Genomic DNA, 14,557 nt, shown 5'->3' on the forward strand with positions numbered 1-14,557 from the left:
CCAATCCCCTTGATCTGATGCCACAGAGGATGGCAGTGTATAGAAATATAAAGACATTGATGCTTCTGAGTCCACAAGTGATCTGGAAGAATTAAGACACCCCCTTCCCAAAAATCTTTATAATTGTTATGGGACAATTGGGAATGTAAACATTGAGGGACTCATGTGTTTGTGTGTGTGTGTGCTAAGGAATTGGAATTATTGCTATTTTGGGGATGTGGTAATAAAATTATATTTCTTTTCATTTCTTTCTTTCCTTTTTTTTTTTCTTGAAGGAGTCTTGCTCTGTCACCCATGCTACACTGCAGTGGCATGATCTCCGCTCACTGCAACCTCCACCTCCCAGGTTCAAGCAATTCTCCTACCTCAGCCTCCCAAGTAACTGGGATTACAGGCATCCACCACCACACCTGGCTAATTTTTTTTTTTTTTTTTTTTTTTGTATTTTTAGTAGAGACAGGGTTTCACCATGTTGTCCAGGCTGGTTTTGAACTCCTGACCTCAAATGATCTGCCTGCCTTGGCCTCACAAAGTGCTAAAATCACAGGAATGCCCCACCATGCCTGGTAACTGTATTTCTTTTAAAGGAGTCCTTTCTTTTGGAAATTGATGCTGAAATATTTATTTATTTATTGAGACAGAGTTACACTTTGTTGCCCAGGCTGGAGTGCAGTGGTGCGATCTCAACTCACTGCAAACCTCTACCTCCCAGGTTCAAGCGATTCTCCTGCCTCCCCAGTAGCTGGGACTACAGGTGTGTGCCACTATGCCTGGCTAATTTTTGTAGTTTTAGTAAAGATAGGGTTTCACCATGTTGGCCAGGCTGGCCTCGAACTCCTGACCTCAAGCGATCCGCCTGCCTTGGCCTCAGGTTTAGACCATAGTACAAAAGAGAATCTAGCCCCTTCTTCAGGGCTGAGAGAATTTTAAGTGCTAGCTGTGTCTTGGTCGCCGGCTAATAAAGGACTCTATAATTTGTCTCAAAGTGTGACGTTTCTCTATAACTCGCTAACTCGCTTGGTTACAACATCTTGTCTTTTTTTTTTTTTTTTTTTTTTTTTTTGAGACGGAGTCTCGCTCTGTCACCCAAGCTGGAGTGCTGTGGCCGGATCTCAGCTCACTGCAAGCTCCGCCTCCCGGGTTCACGCCATTCTCCTGCCTCAGCCTCCCGGGTAGCTGGGACTACAGGGGCCGCCACCTCGCCCGGCTAGTTTTTTGTAGTTTTTAGTAGAGATGGGGTTTCACCGTGTTAGTTAGGATGGTCTCGATCTCCTGACCTCGTGATCCGCCCGTCTCGGCCTCCCAAAGTGCTGGGATTACAGGCTTGAGCCACCGCGCCCGGCCCATCTTGTCTTTCTGGTGACACCTGTTGACGTGATGTGTCTTAGAGTCAGTGAAATGTTACTGCTGAGGCCACAGCATTCTCCTGAGGAAATAAAGCCATGCGCAGCGTAACGAGGTTTCTGTCAATGACAGACTGCACGTCCGACAGCGCCCCACCCATTATAACGGAGCTGAAAGACCGCAATCACCTGGTGATGTTGTAGCTGTCATAATGGAGTAGCTCAAGGCGTTACTCTAATGTTTGTGCTGATGCTGGTGTACACAGACCTACTTGACCGCCAGTCATATAAAAGCATAACACATACAACTGTGTACCGTATGTCATACTCGTCCATGGCAACAGGCAGGACATGGTGGCTCGCACCTGTAATCCCAGCACTTTGGGAGGCTGAAGTAGGGCAATCGTTTGAGGCCAGAAGTTCGAGACCAGCCCAGGCAACATAGTGAGACCCTGTCTCTGCAAAAAAGAAAAAAAGTCAATAAACAACTATGTTACTGGTGTATGTATTTACTATATATAGGTTGGTTTGTTTGTTTGTTTTTTGAGATGGACTCTTGTCCTGTCACACAGGCTGGAGGGCAGCAGTGCGATCTTTGCTCACTGCAACCTCTGCCTCTCCAGTTCAAGTGATTCTTCTGCCTCAGCCTCCTGAGTAGCTGGGATTATAGGCATGCACCACCATGCCAGAATAATTTTTGTATATTTAGTAGAGATGGGGTTTCACATGTTGACCAGGCTGGTCTCGAACTCCTGACTTCAAGTGATCTGCCCACTTTGGCCTCTCAAAGTTCTGGGAAACAGGTGTGAGCCACTGTGGCCGGCCTTTATTCACTGTACTATAGTTTTTGTTGTTATTTTAGAGTATACTCCTTTTACTTATAAAGAAAAGTTAACTGCTTGAGTCTAGGAGTTCGAGACCGGCCTGGGTAATATAGTGAGACCTAGTCTCTGCAAAAAAGAGAAAAATTTAAAAATTAGCCGAGTGTGGTGGTGTGTGCCTTAGTTCCCGCTACTCAGGAGGCTGAGGTGGGAGGATCGTTTGAGCCTGACAGGCATAGGCTGCAGTGAGCTGAGACTGTGCCACTGCACTCCAGCCTGGGTGACAGAGTGAGACCTTGCCTCAACAGGGGGGAAAAAAGTAGAAAAGGAAAAAATAACTGTCAAACAGCCTCAGGCAGCTCCTTCAAGAGGTGTCCAGAAGGAAGCATTGTTATACTGGGAGATGACAGCTGCGGCGTTGTTACTGCCCCTGAAGATCTTTCAGTGGGATAAGACTTGGAGGTAGAAGACAGTCACACTGATGATCCTGACCCTGCGTAGGCCTAGGCTGATGTGTGTGTTTGTGTCTTACGTTTTTTCTTTTTCTGAGATGGAGTCTTGCTCTGTCACTCAGGCAGGAGTGTAATGGTGTGATCTCGGCTCACTGCAACCTCTGCCTCCCGGGTTCAAGAGATTCTTCTGCCTCAGCCTTCCCAGTAGCTGGGATCACAACACTTTGGGAGAACGAGGTGGGTGGATCACTGGAGGTCAGGTGTTTGAGATCAGCCTGGCCAGCATGGTGAAAAGGCATCTCTACTAAAGATACAAAAATTATCCAAGTGTGGTGGTGCATGCCTGTAGTCCCATCTACTTGGGAGGCTGAGGCAGGAGAATTGCTTGCACCTGGGAGGCAGAGGTTTCAGTGAGCTGAGACTGGACCATTGCACATCAGCATGGGTGACAGAGCGGGACTCCGTCTCAAAAAAAATAAAAATAAATAAAATAAATAGATGGTCCTATTTGGACTATGGCCTAGACCCCTGGGCTAGATAATCCGGCACAGGTGTGTGGCAGGCTCTCCCACCTAGGTTTGTGGAAGCACACTCTTTGATGTTTGCACAATGATGAAATCGCCTAAGGACGTGTCTCTCAGAATTTATTCCTGATGTTAATTGAAGCAGGACTATAGCAGTATTAATAATAGAGAGTTAACAATGCTTGAGCACCTACGATGTGCCAAGAAGTTTGTTTTTGTTTTGTTCTGTTTTTGTTTTTGATGAATCTCACTCTGTCGCCCCGGATGGAGTGCGGTAGCTCAATCTTGACTCGCTGCAACCTCTGCCTCTGAGGTTCAAGCAATTCTCCTGCCTCGGCCTCCCAAGTAGCTGGGATTACAGGCACCCACCCTGATGTCTGGCTAACTTTTGTATTTCTAGTAGAGACAGGGTTTCGCCATGTTGACCAGGCTGGTCTTGAACTCCTGACCTCGGGTAATCCATTCTACCTTGGCCTCCCAAAGTGTTGGGATCACGGGTGTGAGCCACCGACCCTGGCCGAAAGAAGTTTTAAGTATTTTGTATCTCTTAACAAATTTCATTAGCACAAGGAGGGCAGAGGAGAATTGGAATGGCCTTTCAGAAAATCTCCCTGGCACCAGCCTCCTTCTTATCCCCCAAGCCTGCAGCCCCCGGGGCCTATTAGGGCTGACATTAGGTGACAGTTCCCGGACTGATAGTGATCTCTGAGGCTCTTGCTCAAGATTCTTTCCTGGACATTTATCTGTTTCAAAACTCACAGCTAGCTTCCTGCCATTAGCCCCCTCCGCTTAACGTGGGCTCGAGGCTGGCGACCTCCTGGGACTGACAACGGAGAAGGAAGGAGTTCCCTCACCCTTGGACACAGCACAAGGTGACAGGGGACTGGGATTTGTTGGGGGGGAGAGGTCTCATGGAGCCAGGAAATAGGAGCTTGGGAACTAGGAGAGTTGAAGGGCACTCTCCAGGGTATACAAAAAGGAGGTGGTGGGCTGGACGCAGTGGCTCCCCCCTGTAATCCTAGCACTTAGGGAGGCAGAGGAGGGCGGATCACCTGAGGTCAAGAGTTCGAGACCAGGTTGGCCAAGATGGTGAATCCCCATCTCTACTAAAAATACAAAAATCAGCCGGGTGTGGTGGTGGCTGCCTGCCATCCCAGCTGCTCAGGAGGCTGAGGCAGGAGATTGCTTGAACCCGGGAGGCGGACATTGCAGTGAGCCGAGATCACACCACTACACTCCAGCCTAGGTGATAGAGTGAGACTCCGTCTCAAAAAAAAAAAAAAAAAAAAAAAAAAAGAAGTGGCAAAGAGGGGCTGAAAGTTCTGGGCCCCCTCCTCTGGGTGAGGAATGTTCTCATGCCATAGGCGTGAACGGTGCCTGGTCAGAGGTATTTGACTGTCTTCATCACTGCGGTATCCCCAGCGCTTAGTAGTGTCTGGCGTACAATTTGGGCTCAATGCATAATTTTACACTAAATGAATGAATCCATCCTCAGATGACAAAGAGGAGATTGTCCTCCTTAATGATCACTCATCAATTATTTATCAAGTGACTGCTATGTTCGCGAGGCCAGCAAGCAATCCACACACCATCCTCGCCTCTAGGGAACTCAGAGAGTGGAGCAGATGGGTGACCACCAAATGATCCAACAAACACGGTCTAATTGCTGCTGCCTGTAACCAGCTCTTTTTTTTTTTTTTTTTTTTGCAGAGGGCATGGGGGGACCAGAGGAGATCAGAGTCTTGCTCTGTCACTGAGGCTGGAGTGCAGTGGCATGATCATAGTTCACTCTAAACTCCGTCTCCCGGGTTCAAGGGATTATCTTGCCTCAGCCTGCCAAGTAGCTGGGATCACAGGCATGCGCCACCACACCCAGCTAATTTTTGTATTTTTAGTAGAGGTGGGGTTTCACCATGTTGGCCAGGCTGGTCTCAAACTCCCTACCTCATGTGATCCTCCCACCTTAGCCTCCCAAAGTGCTGGTATTACAGGCATGAGTCACCGTGCCCAGCCTGTAACCATCTCTTCATGGGAGAGAAGCTCCTGTAGGAGGGTCTGATTGAAAAGGGCCAGGAAAAGCTTCGGCGAGAAAGTGAAATTTGTTCTGAGATCTCAGGAATAAGTTAAAAAAAGAAAAAAGAAAAAAAAAGCAGAGGACAGAGAGGGTATTCCAGGCAGAGGGGTAACACAGGCAAAGGCCCTGGGGTGGGAGGGAAACGAGAATCTTGGCAATAGAGACAAAGGTAGGGAAGCCGGGATGTGGTACGCAAAGAGGGGGAAGGTGCAAGAGAAGTCTAGAGAGGCTGGCAGGTGCCCCGGCCCTCACCAGCAGTGTTGGGGAAACTCATATTTATCCCACAAGCAATGAAGAGCCACAACGTAGTTGTCCGGTTTGAACTGTATTTTTCTGAGACAGAGTCTCACTCTGTTGCCCAGGCTGGAGTGCAGTGGCACAATCATGGCTTGCTGCAGCCTCGACCTCCTGGGATCAAGTGATCCTCATGCCTCAGCCTCCCCAGTAGCTGGAACTACAATGTAAGCCACCCTGTTTGACTAATGTATTTTTATTTTGTAGAGACAGGGTTTCACCTTGCCGCCTAGACTGGTCTTGAAGCTCTAGCCTCAAGTGATTCTCCTGCCTGGGTCTCCTACAGCGCTGCGGTTACACGGTTTGGGCTTTCAAAGGATCACTCTGGCTGTAGGGTGGTGAGTGGCTGGTAGGAGATGAATATAAAGCTGGGGGCCGGGCGCGGTGGCTCACGCCTGTACTCCCCACACTTTGGGAGGCTGAGGTGCATGAATCACCTGAGGTTGGGAGTTCAAGATCAGCCTGGCCAACATGGTGAAACCCCGTCTCTACTAAAAATATAAAAATTGTGGCCGGGCGTGGTGGCTCAAGCCTGTAATCCCAGCACTTTGGGAGGCCAAGACGGGTGGATCACAGGATCAGGAGATCGAGACCATCCTGGCTAACACGGTGAAACCCCGTCTCTACTAAAAAATACAAAAAACTAGCTGGGCGTGGTGGCGGGCGCCTGTAGTCCCAGCTACTCAGGAGGCTGAGGCAGGAGAATGGCGTGAACCCGGGAGGCAGAGCTTGCAGTGAGCTGAGATCCGACCACTGCACTCCAGCCTGGGCGACAGAGCGAGACTCTGTCTCAAAAAATAAAAATAAAAAATAAAAATTAGGCCGGGCGCGGTGGCTCAAGCCTGTAATCCCAGCACTTTGGGAGGCCGAGACGGGCAGATCACGAGGTCAGGAGATCGAGACCATCCTGGCTAACACGGTGAAACCCTGTCTCTACTAAAAAAAATGCAAAAAAAACTAGCCGGGCGAGGTGGCGGGCTCCTGTAGTCCCAGCTACTCGGGAGGCTGAGGCAGGAGAATGGCGTAAACCCGGGAGGCGGAGCTTGCAGTGAGCTGAGATCCGGCCACTGCACTCCAGCCTGGGCGACAGAGCGAGACTCCGTCTCAAAAAAAAAATAAATAAATAAAAATAAAAATAAAAATTAGCTGAGCATGCCCCCAGGGTGTGTGCCTGTAGTCCCAACTACTCTACTCAAGGGGCTGAGGCAGAAGAATTGCTTGAACCTGGGAGGCAGAGGTTACAGTGAGCCAAGATTGTACCACTGCACTCCAGCTTAGGCAACACAGCGAGATCCTGCCTCAAAACAAAAAACAAAACAAAACAAACAAAAACCAAAAAACTGGGGTGCTGTGTCCTTACATGATAGGGCTATGGAGACAGGACATAGTGGACAGAGGCAAGAGGCTTTTTGGCAGCAAAATCAACACGGTTTTATGATGAACCGGGTGTGCAGGTTGGGGGAGCAGGAGAAAGAGGTATTCAAGGATTTTACACCCCTATCTCAGATGAGCATACTGAGGCTCGGGGTGCGGGGGAAACCCTGAGCCCAAGATCATGCAGTCATAATCCAGTGTTTCAACTAGAGCCTCGACCTATGCCTGTCTGCTGTGTAAACTCAAGCTTTCCTCAACCCCAGACCTCTCTTCTCTGTCTGCACCTCACCCTTGGAGGTCATTTTCAAGCTCAAAGACATAAATAGTATCTAAATTATTTTTATACTATTTTTGTAGAGACAAGGTCTCATCGTGTTATCCAGGCTGGTCTGGAACTCCTGGGCTCACACAATCTTCCCACCTCTGTCTCCCAAAGTGCTGGGACTAGAAAAGTGAGCCACTGCGCCCCGCTGGCATCTAAATTCTAATGACTCCCACATGCCTGTATCCAGCCAGGAACCCCTCTTGTCATTTTTGTTTGTTTGTTTTTGAGACAGAGCCTCACTCTGTCACCCAGGCTGGAGTGCTGTGGTGCGATCTTGCCTCACTGTAACCCCCATCTACTGGGTTTGAGCAATTCTCCTGCCTCAGTCTCCCGAGTAGCTAGGATAACAGGCACCTGCAACCACACCCAGCTAATTTTTGTATTTTTTGTAGAGACAGGATTTTACCATGTTGACCAGGCTGGTCTCAAACTCATGACCTCAGGTGATCCGCCCACCTCAGCCTTCCAAAGTGCTGGGATTACAGGTGTGAGCCACCGTGCCGGCCTCCCCTCCTGTAATCTTGCTGCCAGTATCCAGCTGCCTTAGTGAAGTCTCCCCAGGATGTCTTACAGGCATTTCAGAGGCAAAGTGACCAACCCCGAGCTCCTGGTCTCACCCCAAACCTGCTTTCCTGCATCTCCCCTATCCCAGTGCACAGCAACTCCAGCTTCCATCGGTTCAAAAGTCCTGCAGTCACCCCGACACTGCTCTCGCCCTCACCTCACACATCCGGCCCAGCAGCAAATCTAGCCAGCTCCACCTTGACCCTGGAATCTGCTTCCTACCACCTCCTCTGCCATCACCCTGGTCCCCATCCCCATCACTGCCCACCTGGGTTCCTGCAGCAACCTCCTCCTGGCCTCCTGCTTCCATCCCACCCCTCTCAGTCTAGTCTCAACCTTAAAGCCACAGTGATTGTTAAGACCTAAGTCAGATATTGTTCCTCCTCTGCTCAACAGTCTTTTGTAACTCCCATCTTACAGGAAAGGCCAGGAGAGTGCGCATTATGACTTACAGGGTCCTGCTCCATCTGCCCGCTTCCCTCTCTGCCTTCACCTCTCACCTCTCTCCCCATTGCCCACATGGCTCCAGCCACACTGGCCTCCCTGCTGTTCCTTGAGCATTCCAGGCACCGTCCTGACTCAGGACCTTTGCACAAGCTGCTGGTTCTGCCTGAAGGGTACTTCCTCCAGATACGTATGTGCCTCACTTTGTCATCTCCTCCAAATCTTTGCTCAAATGTTATATTCTTTTTTTTTTTTTTTTTTTTTGAGACAGAGTCTCACCCTGTTGCCCATGCTTAGTGCAATGGTGTGATCTTGGCTGACTGCAACCTCTGCCCCCCAGGTTAAAGTGATTCTCCTGCCCTAGCCTCCCGAGTAGCTGGGATTACATGTGTGTGCTACCACGCCCAGCTAATTTTTTGTGTGTTTTTAGTAGAGATGGGGTTTCACCATGTTGGCCAGGCTGGTCTTGAACTCTTGACCTCAGGTGATCCTCCCGCCTTGGCCTCCCAAAGTGTTGAGATTATAGGTGTGAGCCACTGAGCCCGGCCAAATGTTACATTCTCACTGTGGTCTTCCCTGACCACCCCATTTAATGTACCAGTGGCCCCTTTCTGCTTTCTCTCTCATCCCTCACATTCCCAATTCTCCTTAATTTGATTTTTTTTTTTTTTTAAGAGATGGAAACTCACTCTGTCGCCCAGGCTGGAGTGCAGTGGCCTGATCTCAGCTCACCGCAACCTCCAACGTCCCAGGTTCAAGTGATTCTCAGCCTTCCAAATATCTGGGATTACAGGAGTGAGCCACCATGCCCGGCTAATTTTTGTATTTTTAGTAGAGACAGGGTTTTGCCATGTTGAGCAGGCTGGTCTCGAACTCCTGACCTCAGGTATTCTACCTGCCTTGACCTCCCAATGTGCTGGGGTTACAGGCATGAGCCACCGCACCCAGTCAAAAATTTTTTAATTATTTATTTTTTGTAGAGACTGGGTCTCACTATGTTGGCCACCTTGGACTAGAACTCCTAACTTCAACCAGTCCTTCTGTTTCAGCCTCACAAAGTGCTGTGATTACAGGCATGAGCCTCCATACCTGCCCCCTCCACTTTATTTATTATTTTTCTATAACACTGGTAGTCTTCTAAAGCAGTATATCATGAGTTAATTTATTATATGTATTACACCTGACATCTCCCACTGGGATGTAAGTTCCATGAGGGCTCGTTTTGTTACATGAGTTATCTCTGGTACTTAAAACAATGTTATTGTGTCCAGTGAGCTGAGATCCTGCCGTTGCACTCCAGCCTGGGTAACACAGCGAGACTCTGTCTCAAAAAAAAAAAAAAAAAAAAAAAAGAAGAAGTAAAAGAAAAGAGAACAGTATTATTGGGTCATAAAAGCATTCAAGCTGGGCTGAATGGCTCACACATTCACACTTGTACTCCCAGCATTCTGGGAGGCCAAAGTGGGAGGATCACTTGAAGCCAGGAGTTGAAGACCAGCCTAGGCAACACAGCAAGACCTCTACAAAAAAGAAAATTAAGGCCGGGCACAGTGGCTCACACCTGTAATCCTAGCATTTTGGAGGTTGAGGTGGGCGGATCATGAGGTCAGGAGTTGGAGACCAGCCTGGCCAAAATCATAAAACCCCATCTCTACTGAAAACACAAAAATTAGCCAGGCGTGGTGGCGTGTGCCTGTAGTTCCAGCTACTTGGGAGGCTGAGGCAGCAGAATTGCTTAAACCTGGTAGGTGGCGGTTGCAGTGAGCTGAGATCAGGCTACTGCATTCCAGCCTGGGAGACAGAGCAAGATTGCATCCCATAAAATAAAAATAAAAATAATTAAAAAAATTAGCAGGGCATGGGGGTAAGTATCTGTAGTCCCAGCTACTCCAGGAGGCTGAGGTGGGAGGATCTCTTGAGCCTAGGAGTCAGAGGCTGCAGTGACCCGTGATCGTACCTTTGCACTCCAGCCTGGGTGACAGAACGTGACCCTGTGTCTAAAAGAATAATAATAATAATTCCATAAAAGGTATCAAATGGAGAAATAAATCATGAGAGGGGTCGCAGAGGGGACCAGGGACTGCAGTGACAGGCAATCTGGGGCCCTGACACGTGATCACTCTTGTTCCAGGAAGATGAATGCTTCCAGATGCCTGTCTGAGGAGGTGGGGTCCCTCCGCCCGCTGACCGTGGCTGTCCTGTCAGCGTCCTTTGTCGTCGGAGTGCTGGGCAATGGGCTGGTGCTGGGGATGACTGTCTTCCGCATGGCCCGCACGGTCTCCACCGTCTGCTTCTTCCACCTGGCCCTTGCTGATTTCATGCTCTCACTGTCCCTGCCCATTGCCATGTACTATATTGCTTCCAAGCAGTGGCTCCTCGGAGAGTGGGCCTGCAAACTCTACATCACCTTTGTGTTCCTCGGCTACTTTGCCAGTAACTGCCTCCTTGTCCTCATCTCTGTGGACCGTTGCATCTCTGTCCTCTACCCTGTCTGGGCCCTGAACCACCGCACCGTGCAGCGGGTGAGCTGGTTGGCCTTTGGGGTGTGGCTCCTGGCCGCTGTCTTGTGCTCTGCACACATGAAATTCCGGACAACCAGAAAATGGAATGGCTGTACGCACTGCTACTTGGAGTTCAACTCGGAGAATGAGACTGCCCAGATTTGGATTGAAGGGGTCGTGGAGAGCCACATTATAGGCAGCACTGGCCACTTCCTGCTGGGCTTCCTTGGGCCCTTAGCAATCATAGGCACCTGCGCCCACCTCATCTGGGCCAAGCTCTTGCCGGACGGCTGGGTCCAAGCCAACCGGCCCAAGAGGCTGCTGCTGGTGCTGGTGAGCGCTTCCTTTATCTGTTGGTCCCCGTTTAACGTGGTGCTGTTGGTCCATCTGTGGCGACGGGTGATGCTCAAGGAACTCTACCACCCCCGGATGCTGCTCATCCTTCAGGCTGGCTTTGCCTTGGGCTGTGTCAACAGCAGCCTCAACCCCTTCCTCTACGTCTTCATCGGCAGAGATTTCCAAGAAAAGTTTTTCCAGTCTTTGCCTTCTGCCCTGGCCAGGGCGTTTGGAGAGGAGTTTCTCAGTCATCCTGTCCCCGCAGCAAAGCCCCCCGGGAACGATGGAAGCCTTCAGCTGGAAGCTGGAAGCCGTCTTTCTTAGTTTGCTTGTGGCCTCTTACCTTGACTGGCTTCTAAAACCCTGCCAAATCCTGCCTCTTCCTTCAGGAAGTCTTCCAGCAACCCCTCAACTAAAGCTCTGTGGTAGAGACAGCTACTTATTCCCCAGTGTCCATTCTTCCCCCTCCTCCCCCTTTTTTTTGAGATAGAGTCTTGCTCTGTTGCCAGGCTGGAGGGCAGTGGTGTGATCTCGGCTCCCGGCAACCTCCGACTTTCTCGTTCAAGCAATTCTGCCCCAGCCTCCCGAGTAGCTGGAATTACAGGCACGTGCCACCACGCCCTGATAATTTTTGTGTATTTTTTTAGTAGAGACGGGGTTTAACCATGTTGGCCAGGATGGTCTTGATCTCCTGACCTTGTGATCTGCCTGCCTTGGCCTCCCAAAGGGCTAGGATTACGGGCGTGAGTCACTGTGCCTGGCCCATTCTTCCCTTTCTTTTTCTTTTTTTATTTTTTGAAGACGGGGTCTGATTTTGTCACCCAGGCTGGAGCGCAGTGGCACAATCTCGGCTCACTGTAGCCTTGACGTTCAGGGCTCAAGCCATTCTCCTGCCTCAGCACTCCCCACGCCCCACTCCGCCTAGTAGCTGGGACTATAGACATGTGCTACCTGGGTAATTTGTAGACGTGGAGTTTCATCATGTTGCCCAGGTTGGTCTCAAACTCCTGAGTTCAAGTGATCCTCCAGCCTCCGCTCCCCAAACTGCTGGGATTACAGGTGTGAGCCACAGCACCTGGCCTCCTCTTTCTAAGTAGTAAAACTCCTGTGTTCTAATTAGGCACGTGATTAACTAGAAAAAAGGAAAGACTACATTTCCCAGTATCCTTTGCATGTGGGTCCAACCATGTGACTGCTTTCTGACCAATAGGATGTAAGTGGCAGCAATCAATGTAACTTCCTTGAAGTGCCTTTAAATGGAAGGGGCCTGCCCTCCATTTCCACATTTCCCCCATTCTATTGTCCAGAGTGCAGATGTACCAGTTAGCTCTTGCTGTGTAACAAAACCCCTCCACATTTAGAGGCTTAAAAACATAACCTGTTTTATTTTTCTAGTAGGGTCTTGCTCTGTTGCCCAGGCTGGAGTGCAGTGGCGTGATCACAGCTCACTGCCACCTCAGTCTCCCAGTCTCAAGTGATCCTCTTACCTCAGCCTCCTGAGTAGCTGGCAATGTGCTGCCATGCCAGGCTAATTATGTATTTTTAGTAGAGATGGGGTTTCTGCATGTTGGCCAGGCTGGTCTCAAAATCCTGACCTTGAGTGATCCGCCTACCTCGGCTTCCCAAAGTGCTGGAATTATAGGCATGAGCCACCGTACCTGGACAGAACTACTTCTTTGAATCATGAGCAAGTGGTGTGACAGCTTCTGGATTGCATGACATTTGCCTTTTGCCTCAACCTAGAGCCAAAGGAATGGCCTGTTGTGACCAGGGACCACTACGACTTCAATCCCCAGAAAGGAGTATTCTTCACATGCATCAGTTTGGTTTTGGGGTGTTTTAAGTAACAGAAAACCTAACTCCAACTGGCTTCAACAATAAGGAAATTTATTAAGTCATTTTACACAAGTTCCAGAGGTTGGCAGCATAATGAATAGTTAAGGGGTAGATTCAGCTGTTGCAGGAGAGACATGAAATAACAGTGGCTTCAATGAGCTAGGATTTGAAACCTCCCTTTTCACAACCTGGGTGTAAGCATCTCAGGGCCGGCCTAGAGACTCCCTGGGGACACGGTAGCTTTCCATCAGGGCTGCTGTGGCAGATTACACAAATGGCCCCCGTTCTGCATATGTGCTCCTTGGCAATGTCACTTTTCAGATTTTCCCGTCAAGGAGTGGGGTCTCTTTCCTCACACCTTGAATCTAGGCCAGGCTCGTGACTTGCTTTTTGACCGGTAGCTTGAGTGGTAGTCACCTTGTGCAAAGTTCTGAGCCTCTGCCTCATACTTCCCTCACTCTTGGAATCCTCTCCAACCGTCACATGAAAAAACCAGCCTGCAGGATGATACGAGCTATGTCTCTAGTAAATATACACAAACTAGCCGGGCGTGGTGGAAGACACCTGTAATCCCAGCTACTCGGGAGACTGAGGCAGGAGAATCGCTTGAACCCGGGAGACAGAGGTTGCAGTGAGGCAAGATCTTGTCACTGCACTCCAGGCTGGGTGACTGAGACTGTCTCAAAAAAAAAAGCAGCAGCTCTGCCTTGCCCTGAGAACTCTACCTCTCAGAGCCTCGGTTGCCCCAAGTCTATAAAATAGAAGCAAGTGTTTCCATCTTCTGGGTGAAGAGAGGATTAAGTGACACAGTGACTGAGTGCCAGGAAACACAGAGGCACCTTAAAAAAAAATTAACACCTTTGGGAGGCTGAGCAGGGAGGATTGCTTGAGCCCAGGAATTCGAGAACAGCCTGGGCAACATGGTGATACCCTGTCTTTACAAGAGATTGGCATGGTGACACATGCCTGTAGTACTGGCTACTTGGGAGGCTGAGATAGGAGGATCACTTAAGCCTGGGCTGTGGAGGTTGCAATGAGCTGAGATCGTGCCACTGCACTCCAGCCTGGTGACATAGTGAGTCTCCCTCTCTCTCATTCTCTCTCTCTCTGTGTGTGTGTGTGTGTGTGTGTATGTGTGTGTGAGAGAGAGAGAGAGAGAGAGAGACCTACCTATTCTGTTGACTAGTGGATCTGATTAAAAATAAATAAACTGGGAAAAGTAGTATATATTTTTTTAAAAAACTTGGGCTGGGCGTGGTGGCTTATGCTTGTGATCCCAACACTATGGGAGGCTGAGATGGGCGGATCATGAGGTCAGGAGATCGAGACCATCCTGGCTAACACGGTGAAACCCCATCTCTACTAAAAATACGAAAAAATTAGCCAGGCGTGGTGGCAGGTTCCTGTAGTCCCAGCTACTCGGGAGGCTGAAGCAGGAGAATGGCATGAACCTGGAAGATGGAGCTTGCAGTGAGCCAAGATCATGCCACTGCACTCCAGCCTGGGTGACAGAGTGAGACTCTGTCTCAAAAATAAATAAATAAATAAATAAAATATTTTTTAAAAATCCTATGAGATGGGGCCAAAGCTGTGCTCAGAAGAAAATCTATAGCTTATTTATTTGTTTGTTTATTTGTTTTTTTGAGACAGGGTCTCACTCTGTCACCCA

General features: G+C 49.4%; 1 protein-coding gene across 1 annotated transcript; it reads left to right on the forward strand.

The window, feature by feature from the left end:
- Positions 1–10,134: 10,134 nt before the first annotated feature.
- On the forward strand, positions 10,135–11,599 carry GPR32 (G protein-coupled receptor 32). The gene has a single exon (XM_010369619.2). The coding sequence runs from the start codon at positions 10,267–10,269 to the stop codon at positions 11,374–11,376; it is 1,110 nt and encodes a 369-aa protein (XP_010367921.2). The 5' UTR covers positions 10,135–10,266; the 3' UTR covers positions 11,377–11,599.
- Positions 11,600–14,557: the final 2,958 nt, after the last annotated feature.

This window comes from Rhinopithecus roxellana, chromosome 12 (genome assembly GCF_007565055.1).
Source record: "Rhinopithecus roxellana isolate Shanxi Qingling chromosome 12, ASM756505v1, whole genome shotgun sequence".
Lineage (NCBI taxonomy): Eukaryota > Metazoa > Chordata > Mammalia > Primates > Cercopithecidae > Rhinopithecus > Rhinopithecus roxellana.